The sequence below is a fragment of the Microcaecilia unicolor genome, unplaced genomic scaffold, assembly GCF_901765095.1.
Source record: "Microcaecilia unicolor unplaced genomic scaffold, aMicUni1.1, whole genome shotgun sequence".
Lineage (NCBI taxonomy): Eukaryota > Metazoa > Chordata > Amphibia > Gymnophiona > Siphonopidae > Microcaecilia > Microcaecilia unicolor.
In genome coordinates, this window is record NW_021963031.1 from 59,480 (window position 1) to 79,100 (window position 19,621).

The 19,621-nt window shown below is 45.3% G+C and overlaps 1 protein-coding gene across 1 annotated transcript in view; it reads right to left on the reverse strand.

Annotated features, from left to right (window-relative positions):
* Positions 1-5,422: 5,422 nt before the first annotated feature.
* The window catches only part of LOC115458796 (NADH dehydrogenase [ubiquinone] 1 subunit C1, mitochondrial-like), a 63,271-nt gene continuing 49,072 nt past the window's right edge, over positions 5,423-19,621 (reverse strand). Inside the window, exon 4 of the mRNA XM_030188608.1 lies at positions 5,423-5,555. Within this exon, the coding sequence (XP_030044468.1) occupies positions 5,532-5,555 (24 nt within the window). The 3' untranslated portion in view covers positions 5,423-5,531. The remainder of the gene's footprint in view (positions 5,556-19,621) is intronic.

A 19,621-nucleotide genomic window follows, 5' to 3' on the forward strand; every position in this document is an offset into this window, starting at 1 on the left:
GTTGGAAAGGCAATTAGAGTCCAATGATGGTTTTTTGAGGCGTGGTGTAACTATGGCATGTTTGAAGGTGTCAAGAATAGTTGCAGTAGAAAGTGAAAGATTGAGAATATGACAGATAGAAGGGATGACAATAGGAGATGTAATGTGAGTAGATGAGCAGGAATAGGATCAGAGAAACAGGTAGTCCGTTTGGAGGAGGAAAGAAAATGTGCAGTTTTCTCTTCAGTGATTTCAGAAATGGCAGAAAATGAGGCAGGGGTTGAAAGAGGGTTGACAGAATGGCCTGGGGGAAGGAGAGGTGGAGGTGACTTGGTTGAGAACACAAGGTTAATCTTGTGAACCTTATCATGAAAGTGAAGAAGGGATTGGAGGTGAAGGCACTTTAAGGAAAGAGTTCAGTGTGGAAAAGAGACGCTGAGGGTCTGAGCCAAGAGAGTTTGTCAACTGGATGTAGTAGTCCTGTTTGGCATGTGAAAGAGCAAAGCCTTTGACACGGTTCCACACAGGCGACTAATAAGTAAACTGAATGCCCTCGGTATGGGACCTAAAGTGAATGACTGGGTTAAAAACTGGTTAAATGGAAGGAGACAGAGGGTAGTGGTAAATGCAGTTTGCTCTGAGGAAAAAGATGTTACAAGTGGTATACCGCAGGAATCAGTCCTTGGGCCTGCTCTTTTAACATCTTTGTGAATAATATTATGGAAGGGTTGTCTGGTAAAGTTTGTCTCTTTGCAGATGATGTCAAACTCTGTAATAGGGTGGACAACCCGGAGGGTGTGGATAGCATGAGGAAGGAGCTGGCGAAGCTTGAAGAATGGTCCAAAAACTGGCAACTAAGATTTAATACTAAGACATGCAGGGTCATGCACTTGGGTCACAAAAACCAGAGGGAATGGTACAGTATGGGAGGTGAAGAGCTTCTATGTACAAAAGAAGAGCGAGACTTGGGGGTGATTGTGTCGGATGACCTTAAGGTGACCAAACAGGTAGAAAAGGATACACTCAAAGCCAGAAGGATGCTCGGGTGCATAAGGATAGGGATGACCAGCAGGAAAAAAAAAAAAGAGGTGATAGTGCCCTTGTACAAGTCTCTGGTGAGGCCTCATTTAGAATACTGTGTGCAATTCTGGAGACCGCACTTACAGAAAGATATAAACAGGATGGAATCGATCCAGAGGGTGGTCACAAAAATGGTCAGCGGTCTTGGTTATAAAATATATAGGGACAAGCTCATGAACCTCAACATGTATACACTGGAAGAGAGGCGGGAGATAGGGGATATGATTAAGACGTTTAAATACCTCAGTGGCATTAATGTACAGGAGGTGAGTCTTTTCCAAATGAAGGAAACCTCTGGAACGAGAGGGCATAAAATGAAATTAAGAGGAAATAAGCTTAAGACAACTCTGAGGAATTACTTTTCTTGGAAAGGGTGGTGGATGCATGGAATGGCCTCCCAGTGGAGGTCATGGAGACAAAGACTGTATCAGAGTTTAAGAAGGCGTAGGGCAGACATGTGGGATCTCTTAGGAAAAGGAGGAGTTAATGGTTACTGAGGATGGGCAGACTGGATGAGCCATATGGCCCTTATCTGACGTCATGTTTCTGTTTTTCTAAATTCAGACAAAAATAAAATCCAAGCTTCATGAGAACACGAGTGTTGCCATACTGGGACAGAACAAAGGTCCATCAAGCCTAGTATCCTGTTTCCAACAGTGGTCAATCAAGATCACAAGCACCTGGCAAGATCCCCAAACAGTACAATACATTTTATGCTGCTTACCCTAGAAATAAGCAGTGGATTTTCCCAAGTCCATCTTAATAATATAGTAACATAGTAGATGACAGCAGAAAAAGACCTGCACGGTCCATCCAGTCTGCCCAACAAGACAAACTCATATGTGTATACCTTACCTTGATTTGTACCTGCCTTATTCAGGGCACAGACCGTAGAAGTCTGCCCAGCAGTACTTCCCGCCTCCCAACCACCAGTCCCGCCTCCCATCACCGGCTCTGGCACAGACCGTATAAGTCTGCCTTCCACTATCCTCGCCTCCCAACCACCAACCCCTCTTCCCCCCACCTGCTCCGCCACCCAATTTCGGATTATGGACTTTTCTTCTAGGAAGATATTGAAACCTTTTTAAAACCCCACTAAGCTATCTGCTTTTACCACATTCTCTAGCAACGAATTCCAGAGTTTAATTACACATCGAGTGAAGAAATATTTTGTCTGATTTGTTTTAAATTTACTACTTTGTAGCTTCATTGCATGCCTCCTAGTTCTAGTATTTGTAGAAAGAATAAACAAGCAATTCATATCTATTGTTCCACTCCACTCATTTTATATACCTCTATCATATCTCCTCCTCCTCAGCCATCTTTTCTCCAAGCTGAAGAGCCTTAGCTACTTCAGCCTTTCCTCATATGGAAGTTGTCCCAGCCCCTTTATCATTTTCGTCACCTTTCTCTGTACCTTTTCTAATTCCACCATATCTTTTTTGAGATGTGGTGACCAGAATTGCACACAGTATTCAAGGTGCAGTTGCACCATGGAGCAATACAAAGACATTATAACATCCTCATGTTTGGTTTTCATTCCTTTCTTAATAATACCTAACATTCTATTTGCTTTCTTTGCTGGTCGATAGTGTTGAATGCTGATGTAATATTGAGTGTAACAACATAGAAATTAGTGTTGCGGTCCATTCCAATTCTCAATTTATCCAGCATCAATAGCAGCAGAAATTCCACACTAGTGGTCTGGTCAAAAGCCATATTGAAAGTCATTTAACATATGTTTTTTTTCTACAAACTCCATTAGCTGGTGTAACAGATTTCTCAATCATTTTTGCTATGAATGTAATGATTGAAATTAATCTGTATTTATTCATTATGCTTACATCAACTGATATTTTTAGTAATGGTTTAACTGTCACCTCTTAAGCGAGTCCACCAATATACCTTCCTGCAGAGATTTATTCACTAGATTTCTCAAAAATCAAATTAGGCCTTCCTCTCCTCTGTTGCTCTCGGCTTACCCACTATTCTGTGCAGAGCCTGGTACCAACATGCACTGCATTTTAGTAATACACCTTTTGAATAATGTCTTGCTAAGTCAGGGCCCATAAAATCAGAGCTGAAGAAAACCCCAAATCAGCTGCTGGAAATTTAAAGGTGAAACATGATTGCAATGAAAGGAACCCAGTACCCGTTGGACATGTTAAACTCAAGCATATATTTAAGTTTACAGGGAGAGGTGGGCCAGAGATAATCTCTCCTCATGCAGAATTTGTAACTTGAAGGCCATAATCCCTCCAGGCCTTGCATGGACCATCAGTATCCCATAAGCTCTGCTGCTACACTAATCAGATCACAGTTCATGCACTACCATCAGCAGACATCAGGATGGGGAAGGTAGCACCTGTAGAGTATTTCCTGGGTCACTTTTATGGTGCCTTGAAGCCTAACTTACGCTTTAAACCAGGGGTGGGCAACCTCAGTCCTTGAGCACCGCAACCTAGTCAGGTTTTTAGAATTTTCTCCAATTAATAGGCATGAGATCTATTTGCATGTACTGACTCCATTATATGCAAATAGATTTCATGCATATTCATTGAGGAAATCCTGAAAACCCCACTGGGTTGCAGCCCTCAAGGATGGAGGTAGCTTACTTCTGCTCTAAACCATGCTCTGAGCTACTCTGTCATGGTTTCTCTTTGCCCGAATACCATCTTTGTCTATTGTTCACTGTGTGGACCTGGGGCGAGTGAAGTTCCCAGCCATGGATAGCTTGAACAACCTTGGAAGCAACATTTTATCTGCACCAGTTAGAACCAGATCTTCTCTGAAGAAGGAAGCAGCTGGACCACCGAGCAAGCAGGATGCATCAGGGCAGTGAAGGCTCAGAGTCACAGCTAGTCAGGGATTCTGTTCCTGTCCCATTTAAGTTTATAAGTTTGATATACCGCCTCTTTTGAAGCACAAATCAAGGCGGTTTACATGTAACTATACAGGTACTTGGACGAGTTGCAAGAAGAAATTAGTGGATTTTTACCTGATTGAACCACTAGGCTCTGTGCCATATCAGGATAGTTAAGTTCTGAGCTTCTCTGTAAAAGCTACAGCGAAGACACTGCAGTTACAAGAGGAGGAGATTTAGGATGCCTGGGACCCCCTATACCCTGCTGGCTTCCTCGTTACTAAGGCAGCACAGGCGGGGGCTTGAGCATCGCCCCCCAGCAAAGGTATGGGAAGGGGGAGGGAGAAGAGCGTAAGGGAAATATGTGCCCCCCCAAAAAAAAAAACAAAAAATTGGACTTTTAGCTACACCCCTGTTATGTACAATACAAAGGTAGAATGGGGGAGGCTGACATATTTGATGATCTTAAAATGGTCAAACAGATAAATAAATCCATGGTTAAAGTCAGAAGAATGTTTGGATATCTAGGGAGAGGAATGGGTAGCAGGAAAAGGGAGATGGTATTGCCCCATCTCTGGTGAGACCTCATTTGGCAAATTCATTCATTTAAGTATTTATATACCGCTTAGACCTAAGCGGTTTACAGTTCCATTTTACAAGTACTGGATCCGTACCTTGTGGGCTCAAATCTAAGTAGTACATTGTACCACTTTTGTACCTGGGGCAACGGAGAGTTAAGTGACTTGCCAGGGTCACATGGAGCTGCAGAGGGAATTGAGCCTGGTTCCCCAGGATCTCAACCCACTGCCGACCATCAGGCAGCAATGGGAATTGAGTCCAGTTCCCCAGGTCCGCAACCCGCTGCACTAACCATTAGGCCACTCTCCCACTCCAATTGTGTAAAATTCTGGAAACTGCTCCTTTGAAAGAATATAAGCTGGAAGGCCACTACTAAACTGATGAACTCTGACCTTCCTGACTGAGAGAAGAATTCCTTGCATTCCGGACCAACTTGCTTAGGCAGACTCGGCTCATAGTCGAAGCCCAGAAAGAGGCGAAGGAAGAGCGAATTCCATCTTACCTAGGACTCAGCGACCCACAGGGTGAGTTTGGATCACTCCTATGGATTTGGTTTAGCTAGAAATCTCTCTTTGAAAGGCAAAAGGAAAGCTACAGCTAATTAGCATGTGTGGGGCTGCATATTGTAACTTGTGCTGAAATGTTGTGAATAATTCTGTCTTAGGAGAAATGATCATTATAACTTTCAGGAATCATTAGTTTATTTTACCAGATCAGATCTATTTTGTGCCAGAGAAATATTTGTTGCACTAGCACTATTTTCATGCCGATACTATTTATCTACAATAAACAGGCAGCCCAAAAGCATCATTCCTTAACACAGGCTGCTGCAGACAAAGCTCCTGGTTCATACACACATATACTGAAAAATTACAGCTCTTCTGCTTAACCATCAAGTGACAAAGGAAACGGTGGGCTTTCTGAAACAATACCAAGATAACATTTATTCCACATCTGTATCATAAAACATTTTTCGTTCATTATAGAGTGCAGCATCTCATTGGTGATTTAATCACATCTACATTCAGTGTCAGTTCTTTGGAGCATCCATAATCTGTGAAAAGAAAAGAAAACATATTCCTTAATACAGGATTTGACATAAGAGAATTTACAGTCATATTTTGTCGTCTGTGGGCGACCCATCCTGGGTCACAAGTGAAGACTGGCACGAGTAGGGTGCATTACAGAAATGTCACCGGCCTGGTTCCGTGGGGAACATGAGTGCCCTCTAGAGACCTAGATCTCATCTGCAGTAGCATATTCATAGTAACATAGTAAATGACGGCAGAAAAAGACCTGCATGGTCCATCCAGTCTGCCCTACAAGATAAACTCATATGTGCTACTTTTTGTGTATACCTTACCTTGATTTGTACCTGTCCTTTTCAGGGCACAGACCATGTAAGTCTGCCCAGCACTATCCCCGCCTCCCAACCACCAGCCCCGCCTCCCACCACCAGCTCTGGCACAGACCGTATAAGTCTGGCCAGCACTATCCCTGCCTCCCGCTCTGCCACCCAATCTCGGCTAAGCTCCATAGGATCCATTCCTTCTGAAGTCTGCCCAGCACTATCCCCGCCTCCCGCTCTGCCACCCAATCTCGGCTAAGCTCCTTAGGATCTTCAGTTCTGAAAAGTACATAAAGGCAGAAGTGATCAAGGTGGCAGTCATCAAAATACTGCAGGGTGTGTATATGGAGCCCTCTAACCTGGAACATATGTCCCTAAAGAAGGAGAGGCAAAGGGGTATAACTGAGGTATTCAAATACCTCTAAGGCTATTAATAATACACAAAAGGCAAGGCATATGCTTCAGTGGGAAAATATGTCCTAGAACAAGAGCTCAAAAAGGGAAGAGATGCAGATCTAAACCAGGGAACAATTTCTTCACAGAGACTGTTTTGTGCATCCATTATAATTTATCAGGAGAAGCACCAAAACCTTTATGTTTGTTTCATGGACTTGGAATGTGAGAACAGTCTCTTGTGCCAGCTCATGGCTAGATTCTGCCGTAATGGTTGGAAATTTCTGTAAGAGTGTTCAGGATTCCACAACAATTATAAATTATAGGTAAATATGTATGGACATTTCTAAATAAGCACAATAAATCTGCTGAAAATCTATAAACTTCAATACTTACTTTGAAAAAAATAAATAAATAAAACCAATCTTTTCAGATTTTGTGACTTGATTCTTACATTTCTTTCTCTGTTGTATTCGGTTTCGTTCATCTTTCCTTCACCCTCTCTTTCCCAAAGATCCATCATCTCCACTATCTTCATCAATGATTTGACTTCCTATATCTCTCCTGTTTGCTCCTTTTTGGGATCATTCACCCCTCTTCACTAATATTTTCTCTCTCTCCCTGCCCCCTCTACTATCCTTTCTCCTTTACTAGGATTCTCGTTCCTCCTTTTGTGATCTTGCCTCCAGTTCTGGCAGATCCAAATTACTGCCACCCCCACCGGAAAAGAGCAGATCAGGCTGGGGCCGGACTTGTGGTTTGAAGGGCCAACTGGCAGAGGACAATCAGCAGGTAAATGAGGGAATAAGGGGATAGAGGGGCACAGCCAGAGGGCTGGGGAAGGGCACATGATCAACAAGCGGCAAAGAGAAAGACCTTTGTGCACCTTCATACCCAATTCCTAGTTATACAGTCTTAAGTTTCATACTTTTGTGCCACTTCCTTATTCTATGTAACAAAAAAAAAGAATTTGCAGTACTTTATCATAACAATTTTGTATTTCTAGATAGCATTTCCATTGTTAGCTGAAGGCTTATTCACAAGATGTTCCCAAGAAACCAAGGGCTGTGGTTATAAAACTCCAGTAAATGTAACATTTATTGGAGTTTTATAACCACAGGCCTTGGTTTCTTGGGAAAACCTTGTGAATGTCGGATCCCATGTCTAAGCCTTTGGCTTTGGTGTGTGCTTCTGACACACAGAAGTTTGACTGCCCTGTGGTTGCTCCTATACACATATAAACACATTTGCACTGTGAACAAATACCCCTTCAGTTGGAACAAGCTGAGGCAGATTCAAAAGGCAAATACCTTGTTGATCATCACTTTACTTAAACTAAATACTACTTTATATCCAAAAAAAAAAGGTGTGTGTGGGGCAGGGGGGGAATTTGGATTTAGCTCAGGCCTTTTTCAGAGGTGGTTCAAGGTGAGTTATGTTCAGATACAGTTGGTATTTCCCTGTCCCCTGGGGGGGGGGGGGCTTATAATCTAAGTTTGTACCTGAGGCAATGGAGGGTTAAGTGACTTGCCCACGGGCCCAAGGAGCAACAGTGGGATCTGGACCCTGGCTTCCCTGGTTCTCAGCCCATTAGATGTCTGCTCCACTCCACTGGAATGAAAGCTTCTGACTTCAAACCTCCACAGGCCAACAGCTGCAGTCACAGAAAAGCAAAGTCCAAGAGCCTTCCCTTGTCTCTTGGCTCCCATGCTCTCCATCAGGGGGAAGGGAAAGTGGATTGTATGTTATAGGTAACAATTTAGACAAAATGAGGTCAGGCTTGGCACACAAACTATCCCAGTAGTAAAAAGTAGTATGGACTGAAGGACACAATTCTCCCTGCAACACCCAATACCTACGTGGAAGCCACATCAAAAAACGAAGTGGGCAGGTCCCCACCGAAGTTTGCTCCAGTTGTATCCAGAGCTTTTGTGGGTTGGCCTGAAACTACTCGAGAGCAGCACGCACTTGAGCAGCCTTAAAGTACCAAAAAAACGTTAGGCACTCCCAACCCCCCCCCCCCCCCTTTGTTTTATCTCGGTAAAGTAGGGAACGCGGGCAATCGTGGGCGTTTATTACACCATATAAAACGAATCAAACGATCCTGTAGGCCCGACAAAAAATTCCTCGAAACCTGTAGGGGGAGAACCTGAAAAAGATACATCAAACGAGATACTATATTCATTTTCAGTGTAGCAATCTGACCAAACCAAGACAAGTCAGATGTATCCACTGCTCCATACCCTTGTATAACTCCCGCAAAAGAGGAGGATAGTTCGCGGCAAAAAAATCAGATGGTAAAGGAGTAAGTAAAACCCCCCCAAATACTTAATGCCTCTTTTCTTCCACCTAAAGGAAAAGGAGTGCTGTAAAGAGCTCAACAACTACTACTACTACTACTATTTAGCATTTCTATAGCGCTACAAGGCGTACGCAGCGCTGCACAAACATAGAAGAAAGACAGTCCCTGTTCGAAGAGCTTCCAATCTAATAGACAAAAAAATAAATAAAGTAAGCAAATCAAATCAATTAATGTGAACGGGAAGGAAGAGAGGAGGGTAGGTGGAGACGAGTGGTTACAAGTGGTTACGAGTCAAAAGCAATGTTAAAGAGGTGGGCTTTCAGTCTAGATTTAAAGGTGGCCAAGGATGGGGCAAGACGTAGGGGCTCAGGAAGTTTATTCCAGGCGTAGGGTGCAGCGAGACAGAAGGCGCGAAGTCTGGAGTTGGCAGTAGTGGAGAAGGGAACAGATAAGAAGGATTTATCCATGGAGCGGAGTGCACGGGAAGGGGTGTAGGGAAGGACGAATGTGGAGAGATACTGGGGAGCAGCAGAGTGAGTACATTTATAGGTTAGTAGAAGAAGTTTGAACAGGATGCGAAAACGGATAGGGAGCCAGTGAAGGGTCTTGAGGAGAGGGGTAGTATGAGTAAAGCGACCCTGGCGGAAGATGAGACGGGCAGCAGAGTTTTGAACCGACTGGAGAGGGGAGAGGTGACTAAGTGGGAGGCTAGCAAGAAGCAGATTGCAGTAGTCTAAACGAGAGGTGACAAGGGTGTGGATGAGGGTTTTGGTAGAGTGCTCGGAAAGAAAGGGGCGGATTTTACGGATGTTGTAAAGAAAGAAACGCCAGGTCTTGGCAATCTGCTGGATATGAGCAGAGAAGGAGAGAGAAGTGTCAAAGATGACCCCAAGGTTTCGAGCTGAGGAGACAGGGAGAATGAGAGAGCCATCAACAGAAATAGAAAACGGGGGGAGCGGGGAGGTGGGTTTGGGGGGGGGGGGGGGAAATGAGAAGCTCGGTTTTGGTCATATTTAATTTCAGGTGGCGTTGAGACATCCAGACAGCAATGTCAGACAAGCACGGGGAGAAATCCCAATAGCCATGGCCTCCAACTTAGTCATGTTAAGCTTAAAACCAGACACAGAAGAATATGATGCTAACAACTTCATAAGATTAGGTAAGGAGGTTAGCGGTTTAGTCAGAGAGAATGGGACATCATCGGTAAACAAAGCTATTTTGTATTCCAGCCCGTTCACTGTAATACCCGAAATGTTCGGATCAGCACGCAAGGCCACCGCAAGAGGTTCCATAACCAGAGCAAATAACATCGTGGATAAAGGACACCCCTGTCGGGTACCTCAAAATAATGGAAACATAGATGAATTACCCCCATTTATCCTAACACATGCAAGTGGAGAGGCGTATAGAGCTTTTGTCCAACTTCTAAAACCTGGGCCAAAACCAAATTTTTCCAAAACCTGATGCATCAAAAGCCAATGAACCCGGTCAAATGCCTTCTCAGCATCTAGACCAAGAAGACAAACTTGAAGCTTTTCCTGCTGAGTTACATGCATCAAATTAACCATATGTCGAACGTTGTCCATAGCCTGTCTATGAGGAATAAAACCCACTTGATCTGGATGGACCAAGTCCGGCAAAACTTTAGCAAGCCAATTAGCTAGTACTTTGGCTATAATTTTAACATCAGAATTAAGTACCGAGATAGGGTGGTAAGAAGCGCACTCAGTTTTATCCTTGCCCGGTTTCGGAATAACCGCAATCCAAGCCTCCATCATAGAAGGGGGAAAAGCAGCTCCCCCACAAACCTTGTTGAGAAGCTTAGTCAAAATGGGAGCCAATTCACCTCGAAATGTCTTGTAAAATTCACTAGGCAGGCCATCTAAACCCGGAGATTTTCTGACAGGAAGTTCTTTAATAACTTTCCACACTTCCTCAATAGAAACAGGTCTCTCTAAGGCAGTTTGTTGTTCAGCCGACAAAGAAGCAAGTGAGTGGGAAGACAAAAAAATCCATAATATCCACCTGCTGAATGGAAGAGTCGAAGTTATATAGTGATTGATATACATTTTTAAAATGCTGTCGAATGTCAGAGGATTTAGGAAATTGCCCCTACCATCTCCCACCCGAAGAATAGTGCGATTGGTCAACTGATGTCGTAATTTAAGCGCTAGAGATCAACTAGGCTTATTACTATACATATAATGCGTTTGTTGTTGCTGACCCTCAAGAAACTTTAGCTGGTCTGAATAAATCTGATCTAAATGCAGACGAAGCGCTTGAATTTCACATAGGGTAGATGTTAGACAAGAGGGCTTTCTTCCAATTGACTCAGTTGGGAAAGACATTTAGCCACCTCCGCTCTCTGAGACTGAGCCCATGCACTAGATTTTTTCAAAAAGAAGCCCCTGGACATACTACTACTACTACTACTTATCATTTCTATAGCGCTACTACACGTACGCAGTGCTGTACACTTGAACATGAAGAGACAGTCCCTGCTCGACAGAGCTTACAATCTAATTAGGACAGACAAAGAGGACAAACAAGAGATAAGGGAATATTAAGGTGAGGATGATAAAATAAGGGTTCTGAACAAGTGAATAAGGGTTAGGAGTTAAAAGCAGCACCAAAAAGGTGGGCTTTTTGCTTAGATTTGAAGATGGCCAGAGATGGAGCTTGATGTACCGGCTCAGGAAGTCTATTCCAGGCATATGGTGCAGCAAGATAAAAGGAACGACATCTGGAGTTAGCGGTGGAGGAGAAGGGTGCAGATAAGAGAGATTTACCCATTGAACGGAGTTCCCGGGGAGGACTGTAGGGAGAGATGAGAGTGGAGAGGTACTGAGGAGCTGCAGAGTGAATGCACTTATAAGTCAATAAGAGGAGTTTGAACTGTATGCAGAAACGAATAGGAAGCCAGTGAAGTGACTTGAGGAGAGGGCTAATATGAGCATGCCTTAAGGGCATCCCAAACCATACCTAAAGAAGGTCCCGAGTGCAGGTTAAATTGTAAATATTCCTGCAAAAGAGATCTATAACCTGCCTGTATCTCCTCCTCTCTCAACAAGCTACTGTTCAATGACCATCTTGTGTCTCTATCTTCCTCACGACGAGAAGGGAGATTAATCCAAGCAGGCGCATGATCTGAAATAGTAATAACTCTAATACCTGAATCACCACCCGCATGTGTTAAAGCTATATCAACCAGTAAATAATCAATTCGAGAATAGGTATCATGAGAATGAGAGTAAAAGGAGTAGTCCAGGGCTGCATATGTGTTGCCATGTTAGACCTATCCAATGTAGGGTGAAAAGTAGCACTGAAATCTCCACCAACTATTGTTTTACCAGTGGGAAATAAAGAGAAGTGTCTACCAAGCCTGTTAAAAAAAAACCCTCTTGGGCTTCATTCGGGGCATATACCGATGCTAATGTAAAAATACAATTGTCTAGCACCACACTTAAGAGTAAAAATCTTCCTTCCTGATCATATTTAACCTTCTTCACCTTTATTTGCAGTGAAAAATGAAGCAAAATTGCAACCCCTCTTTTCTTAGAAGCATCTACAGCAGAGACACAAAAGACATGGGGTTATTGAGGGCGAGACAAAAAATTTTCATGTTTCCTTTTAAGATGTGTCTCCTGAAGGAACACCACATGTGGTTTATAATGCGTTAGTTCCTTGAATAGTTTATGGCATTTTTGAGGTGAATTTAGGCCTTTAACAATGTACGTCAAAATCTTTAGATCAGTACTCATCGGAAAAAAGGATTATATTTTGATACAGTAACCAGCCAGGCATATGGAAACCCAAAATCAACATAACAGAGCAGCAAAGACCCCCCCCCCAGCCAAAACAGAAAAAGAAGGGAAGGGAAAAGGAAAAAAAAAAAACCCCCACCCCACCCCCACCCTCGAGCAACTTCGCACCCATCGAACCATCAAACACCAGACAGGCAACCACAAAGGAACTGAATGGGAAATTAGAAGAAGCAACCCACAGTGCCCAATGAACCCCACCCCCTCCATCCACTCCTACTACTACTACTACTACTACTTAACATTTCTAGAGCGCTACTAGGGTTACGCAGCGCTGTACAATTTAACAAAGAGAGACAGTCCCTGCTCAAAGAGCTTACAATCTAATAGACAAGTGAACGGTCGGTCCGATCGGGGCAGTCAAATTGGGGCAGTCTGGATTCACTGAACGGTAAGGGTTAGGTGCCGAACGCAGCATTGAAGAGGTGGGCTTTAAGCAAAGACTTGAAGATGGGCAGGGAGGGGGCTTGGTGTAAGGGTTCAGGAAGGTTGTTCCAAGCATAGGGTGAGGCGAGGCAGAATGAGCGGAGCCTGGAGTTGGCGGTGGTGGAGAAGGGTACTGAGAGGAGGGATTTATCCTGTGAACGGAGGTTACGGGCGGGAACGTAAGGGGAGATGAGGGTAGAGAGGTAGTGAGGGGCAGCAGACTGAGTGCATTTGTAGGTAAGAAGGAGAAGCTTGAATTGAATGCGGTATCTGATCGGAAGCCAGTGAAGTGACCTGAGGAGAGGGGTGATATGAGTATATCGGTTCTGGCGGAATATGAGACGTGCAGCAGAGTTCTGAACAGACTGAAGGGGGGATAGATGGCTAAGTGGGAGGCCGGTGAGGAGTAAGTTGCAGTAGTCCAGGCGAGAGGTAATGAGAGCGTGGACGAGAGTTCGGGTGGTGTGTTCAGAGAGGAAAGGGCGAATTTTGCTGATGTTAAAGAGGAAGAAGCGACAGGTCTTGGCTATCTGCTGGATATGCGCAGAGAAGGAAAGAGAGGAGTCAAAGATGACTCCGAGGTTGCGGGCAGATGAGACGGGGAGGATGAGGGTGTTATCAACTGAGATAGAAAGTGGAGGAAGAGGAGAAGTGGGTTTTGGTGGAAAGACGATAAGCTCGGTCTTGGACATGTTCAGTTTCAGGTGGCGGTTGGACATCCAGGCAGCAATGTCGGATAAGCAGGCCGATACCTTTGCCTGGGTCTCCGCGGTGATGTCTGGTGTGGAGAGATACAGTTGGGTGTCATCAGCATAGAGATGATACTGGAAACCATGAGATGAGATCAGGGAGCCCAGGGAAGAGGTGTAGATTGAGAAGAGAAGGGGTCCAAGGACTGATCCCTGGGGAACACCAACAGATAAGGGGATGGGGGTGGAGGAAGATCCATGAGAGTGAACTTTGAAGGTGCGGTTGCCCATTTCACCCAACCTAAGCTACATACATACACCCCCATATCACCCATTAAACTGTAATCAAAAGTTGAGAGAACCAGCAAATGAGCAACCAACTACAGTCAAATTAGACATCATAATCAAACAGGTGCTGTGTGATTCTTAGCCTTGTGAGAGACCCTCTTCTATTTTTGGAGCCTCTCCTTGGTTGAAGGTGCAATTTCCACCGGAGGTGCTGTGGTTGACGATAATCCAGCAGAATGCAATATCTTCCAAGCCTCTGTTATATGGCGGATTCTATGTAATTTCCCAGCCACTGTAAAGCATAGGGCAAATGGTAACGCCCAACAATAGGGAATCTTCTCCTTGGCCAGTAGCTCCAGGACTGGCTTCATGGCCCGTCACTGAGACAAAGTAAAAAGAGAGAGGTCTTAATAAACTGAAACCCTCGACCCATTGTAATCCACCGACGATAATTGGTACGCCTGCTGCAGTAGACGGTCCCCATATGCGAATGATGCAAACCTCACTATAATGTCTCTAGGTTGGTTCTCCAAAGGTTTCCCCAAGGCTCTGTGGGCTCTTTCGATTTCACAATGTTCTGAGTCCGACTCAACATCCAAAAGCTTAGCACAAAGCAGGCGCACAATGCCTGGGACATCCTCTGCATCCCCGTTCTCAGGAACACCCCGAAAACGGAGGTTGTTCCGGCGCCCCCGATTTTCAAGATCATCCACTTTAAATTGTAATTCTTCATTTTGGACAAGCAGCTGGGAGACACGAGATTCCGTAGCAGCCGCATGCTCAGTCTGTTTCTCCACGCGGTCTTCCAGTTCGTCAACCCGGCCCCCAAGTTCCCGCAGGTCGACACTGATAGCGTCCATGCGCTCCAAGATTTCCTGCTTGGATGCTTTTATCTTACCCCCAAATTTCCTCCAGGCATTTGGTCAAATCTTTCAGGGTACCTTTTTTAGCTGAATCCGGGGCTGCTCGTTGTGAGACGATGCAGAATCAGAGTCCGAACAGCAAGGGGGGACCAGAGACACACGGCGTGATGGGCCCTTACCGGACTGGCGACTCGATTGACGTTCGCCCTCCTTGCGCTGAGACAACTGAGACTTGTTCATTTTGAAGAAACAGCCTTCTGATGTAACAGCAAATTGAAGTGAGACCCGCTAGAGGCTAGATGGCGGCGGATTTCACTGAGCGAGGTAGAGCAGAGAGGGAGCTACAAACTCAGGCGTCCATTCCACACCGTGACGTCACTTCCTCCATTCCCTTCACCTCATTTTTTAACCATTCTGGCTGTTGTTTGGTCTTCCTCCCTCCTTTTTTAATACACAGAATATATTTGGCTTGAGCTTCCAGGATGGTATTTTTGAACAGCATCCACGCCTGATGTAAATTTTTGACCTTTGCAGCTGCTCCTCTAAGTTTTTTTTCCACCATTCTTCTCATTTTATCATAGTCTCCTTTTTGAAAGTTAAACGCTAACGTATTAGATTTCCTGATTATACTTACTCCAAAGCTAATATCAAATCAAACATATAAACGGCGAGTGACCGTACTCACTCGCAAATGCGCAGTAGAGACCTTCTCTGCCCCGCCCCCACGTCAATACGTGATGACGGGGGGGGGGGGGCGGAACACAGAGGGTCTGTATTGCGCATTGCTGAGGGAGGGACACCGCCGTCTAACGCTCCCCCCACCCGAGTCGCCGCCGCCACCCACCTTCTACCCGGTCGGGCCCTCGCTCCACTATTGAAACAGCGAGGGTCCGGGAACGCAGCACTGAGCTCTGCTGAGCTGCCGACATCGCCCTTCCTTCTTCTTCTCTGCCTCTGTCCCGCCCTCGACGACGTTACGTCACACGAGGGCGGGACAGGCAGAGAAGAAGAATGAAGGCCGACGTCGGCAGCTCAGCAGAGCTCAGTGCTGCGTTCCCGGACCCTCGCTGTTTCAATAGCGGAGCGAGGGACCGGCCGGGTGGAAGGTGGGTGGTGACGGCTCGGTGGGGGGGCGCGAACTCGGAGGGGGAGGGGCAGCGGCGAACTCGGTGGTGGGGGCGGGCCTTTCAACCCCCCCTTCCTATAATAGCCCGTATTTACGGGCTCAAAGTCTAGTCTGATCATATTATGATCACTGTTATCAAGCGGCCCCATCACCATTACCTCCTGCACCAGATCATGCGTTCCACTAAGGACTAGGTCTAGAATTTTTCCTTCTCTTGTCGGCTCCTGTACCAGCTGCTCCAAAACACAGTCCTTGATTTCATCAAGGAATTTTACCACCCTAGCATGCCCTGATGTTACAGTTACCCAGTCAATATCGGGGTAATTTAAATCACCCATTATTATTGTGTTGCCCAGTTTGTTAGCCTCCCTAATTTCTAATAACATTTCTACATCCATCTGTTCATCCTGGCCAGGCGGACGACAGTACACTCCTATCACTATCCTTTTCTCTTTTGCACATGGAATTTCAATCCATAGGGATTCCAAGATGTGTTTTGTTTCCTGCAGCATTTTCAATCTATTTGATTCAAGGCCCTCCTTAACATACAATGCTACCCCTCCACCAATTCGATCCACCCTATCACCCAAGCAGGGTGTATAAATCGCTACTCACTACCGCTGCCTGCTAGAGACAAGAAAACTTTTTAAATGTACACCCCGGGGGAGCGGGGTCACCGATGGGAGAGGGGTCAGGAGAGAAAGATCCTGGATCATTTGTGGGGGGTGGGATGGGGGAAGAGAAGGTAAAATGCTGGACTGTGTGTGGGGGTGGGGAAGAAGGTAAAAAAGTTGGACCATGTGTGGGGGTGTGCTTTGACAATTCTAGCACATATCAGCGTACCACGAGATGAAAACGGTGGAAAATCCTTGTATTAGAGATTTCATGTACAAACACAGGATGAAGACAGATGGCATACTGGCACAACAGGTATATGTGTGTGTATCAGTCAGTCAGTCCCCTGTTTTTCTACAACTGCTCTGGAGACATCTGGTTCTAAACCCGTAACATTCCTGAAAGGTCATTTCCAGAAACTGTCCAATGTGCATGCACGTGGCCTTGACAGGGATACAAGCTGCTCAAAAAGTGGAGGAAGAACTGGACCCCCCCCCTCCTCAAAAAAGAGGGAGGATGAATGCCCCACCTTACCTCATCTACAGAAAGTCAGCTGACCACTACTGCAGGATGAACAAAATCTTACTCTCTCTTAAATATTTCTCCAAACTCAAGTGAATAGAAACACTCAAATGTTTGAAGTGGAGGAGTGGCCTAGTGGTTAGGGTGGTGTGGCCTAGTGGTTAGGGTGGTGGACTTTGGTCCTGGGGAACTGAGTTCAATTCCCACTTCAGGCACAGGCAGCTCCTTGTGACTCTGGGCAAGTCACTTAACCCTCCATTGCCCCATGTAAGCCGCATTGAGCCTGCCATGAGTGGGAAAGCGCGGGATACAAATGTAAAAAAAAAAAAAAAAAAAAATCTCTGTACCAATACACACTATAATCTAATGATACTAATTACAATAAAGCATTGGTTAATCTGGTCTCCAACGATTTTGCTTTTACTACAATTGTTGCTTATTCTCTTAACAGAAATCAGTGGCAGCGGAGAAAAGGGAATTCCTGTGATTGTTGAGTTCCACAAATAAACAAGGCATTCACAGCCTGATGATCAAAATCCCTGCGCTGTTCTGAACAGCACAGGAAATACCACCCCTATGATCAATGGTAATAGAATACAAATTTATATGCGCTATTAGTGTTGATCATCGGGGTACTTCTGCAGTAGAATTGTGCTTGGGCATACACCCAAGAGAGGATCCTCCCACAGAAGTTGTTTGACAGGTCTGGGCTGTCAAAAAAAAAAAAGCACGAACTTGTCAAACAAATAGATCAATGCAAGGGGCTGAAGGCAGCCCCCCCCCCCCCACAAAATACCTTGTGGTCCAGTGGGACCCTTGATAGCTGCCCCCCCTCCTGGTAGTCTAGGGTGTCCCCCTCCCCCAAGAATCTTGGAGGAGGAGGTAGAACTCTCCTTCCTCCTGCAAGCACCGCCATCAAAATCGCGGTGCCCTGCCTTACCCGGTGTATCCTTGGATGTACTGGGTGGGGCTTCAGCACCATATGAGGGAGAAAGTCCCTTATATGCATCCCAAGATGTACCGGGCAGGATGCCACCATTTTGAAGGTGGCGCTTGCAGGGAGGAGTGCTACTCCCTCCTGTTTCAAGGTACATAAGTACATAAGTACATAAGTAGTGCCATACTGGGAAAGACCAAAGGTCCATCTAGCCCAGCATCCTGTCACCGACAGTGGCCAATCCAGGTCAAGGGCACCTGGCACGCTCCCCAAACGTAAAAACATTCCAGACAAGTTATACCTAAAAATGAGGAATTTTTCCAGTCCATTTAATAGCGGTCTATGGACTTGTCCTTTAGGAATCTATCTAACCCCTTTTTAAACTCCGTCAAGCTAACCGCCCGTACCACGTTCTCCGGCAATGAATTCCAGAGTCTAATTACACGTTGGGTGAAGAAAAATTTTCTCCGATTCGTTTTAAATTTACCACACTGTAGCTTCAACTCATGCCCTCTAGTCCTAGTATTTTTGGATAGCGTGAACAGTCGCTTCACATCCACCCGATCCATTCCACTCATTATTTTATACACTTCTATCATATCTCCCCTCAGCCGTCTCTTCTCCAAGCTGAAAAGCCCTAGCCTTCTCAGCCTCTCTTCATAGGAAAGTCGTCCCATCCCCACTATCATTTTCGTCGCCCTTCGCTGTACCTTTTCCAATTCTACTATATCTTTTTTGAGATACGGAGACCAGTACTGAACACAATACTCCAGCTGCGGTCGCACCATGGAGCGATACAACGGCATTATAACATCCGCACACCTGGACTCCATACCCTTCCTAATAACACCCAACATTCTATTCGCTTTCCTAGCCGCAGCAGCACACTGAGCAGAAGGTTTCAGCGTATCATCGACGACGACACCCAGATCCCTTTCTTGATCCGTAACTCCTAACGCGGAACCTTGCAAGACGTAGCTATAATTCGGGTTCCTCTTACCCACATGCATCACTTTGCACTTGTCAACATTGAACTTCATCTGCCACTTGCACGCCCATTCTCCCAGTCCTCGCAAGGTCCTCCTGTAATCGTTCACATTCCTCCTGCGACTTGACGACCCTGAATAATTTTGTGTCATCGGCGAATTTAATTACCTCACTAGTTATTCCCATCTCTAGGTCATTTATAAATACATTAAAAAGCAACGGACCCAGCACAGACCCCTGCGGGACCCCACTAACTACCCTCCTCCACTGAGAATACTGGCCACGCAATCCTACTCTCTGCTTCCTATCTTTCAACCAGTTCTTAATCCATAATAATACCCTACCTCCGATTCCATGACTCTGCAATTTCTTCAGGAGTCTTTCGTGCGGCACTTTGTCAAACGCCTTCTGAAAATCCAGATATACAATATCAACCGGCTCCCCATTGTCCACATGTTTGCTTACCCCCTCAAAAAAATGCATTAGATTGGTGAGGCAAGACTTCCCTTCACTAAATCCGTGCTGACTTTGTCTCATCAGTCCATGTTTTTGTATATGCTCTGCAATTTTATTCTTAATAATAGCCTCCACCATCTTGCCCGGCACCGACGTCAGACTCACCGGTCTATAATTTCCCGGATCTCCTCTGGAACCTTTCTTAAAAATCGGAGTAACATTGGCTACCCTCCAGTCTTCCGGTATTACACTCGATTTTAGGGACAGATTGCATGGTACATGGTACATGGTATTTTTTTTTTTTTTTTGGGGGGGGGGCGGCTATCTGGGGGTTCCACTGGACCACC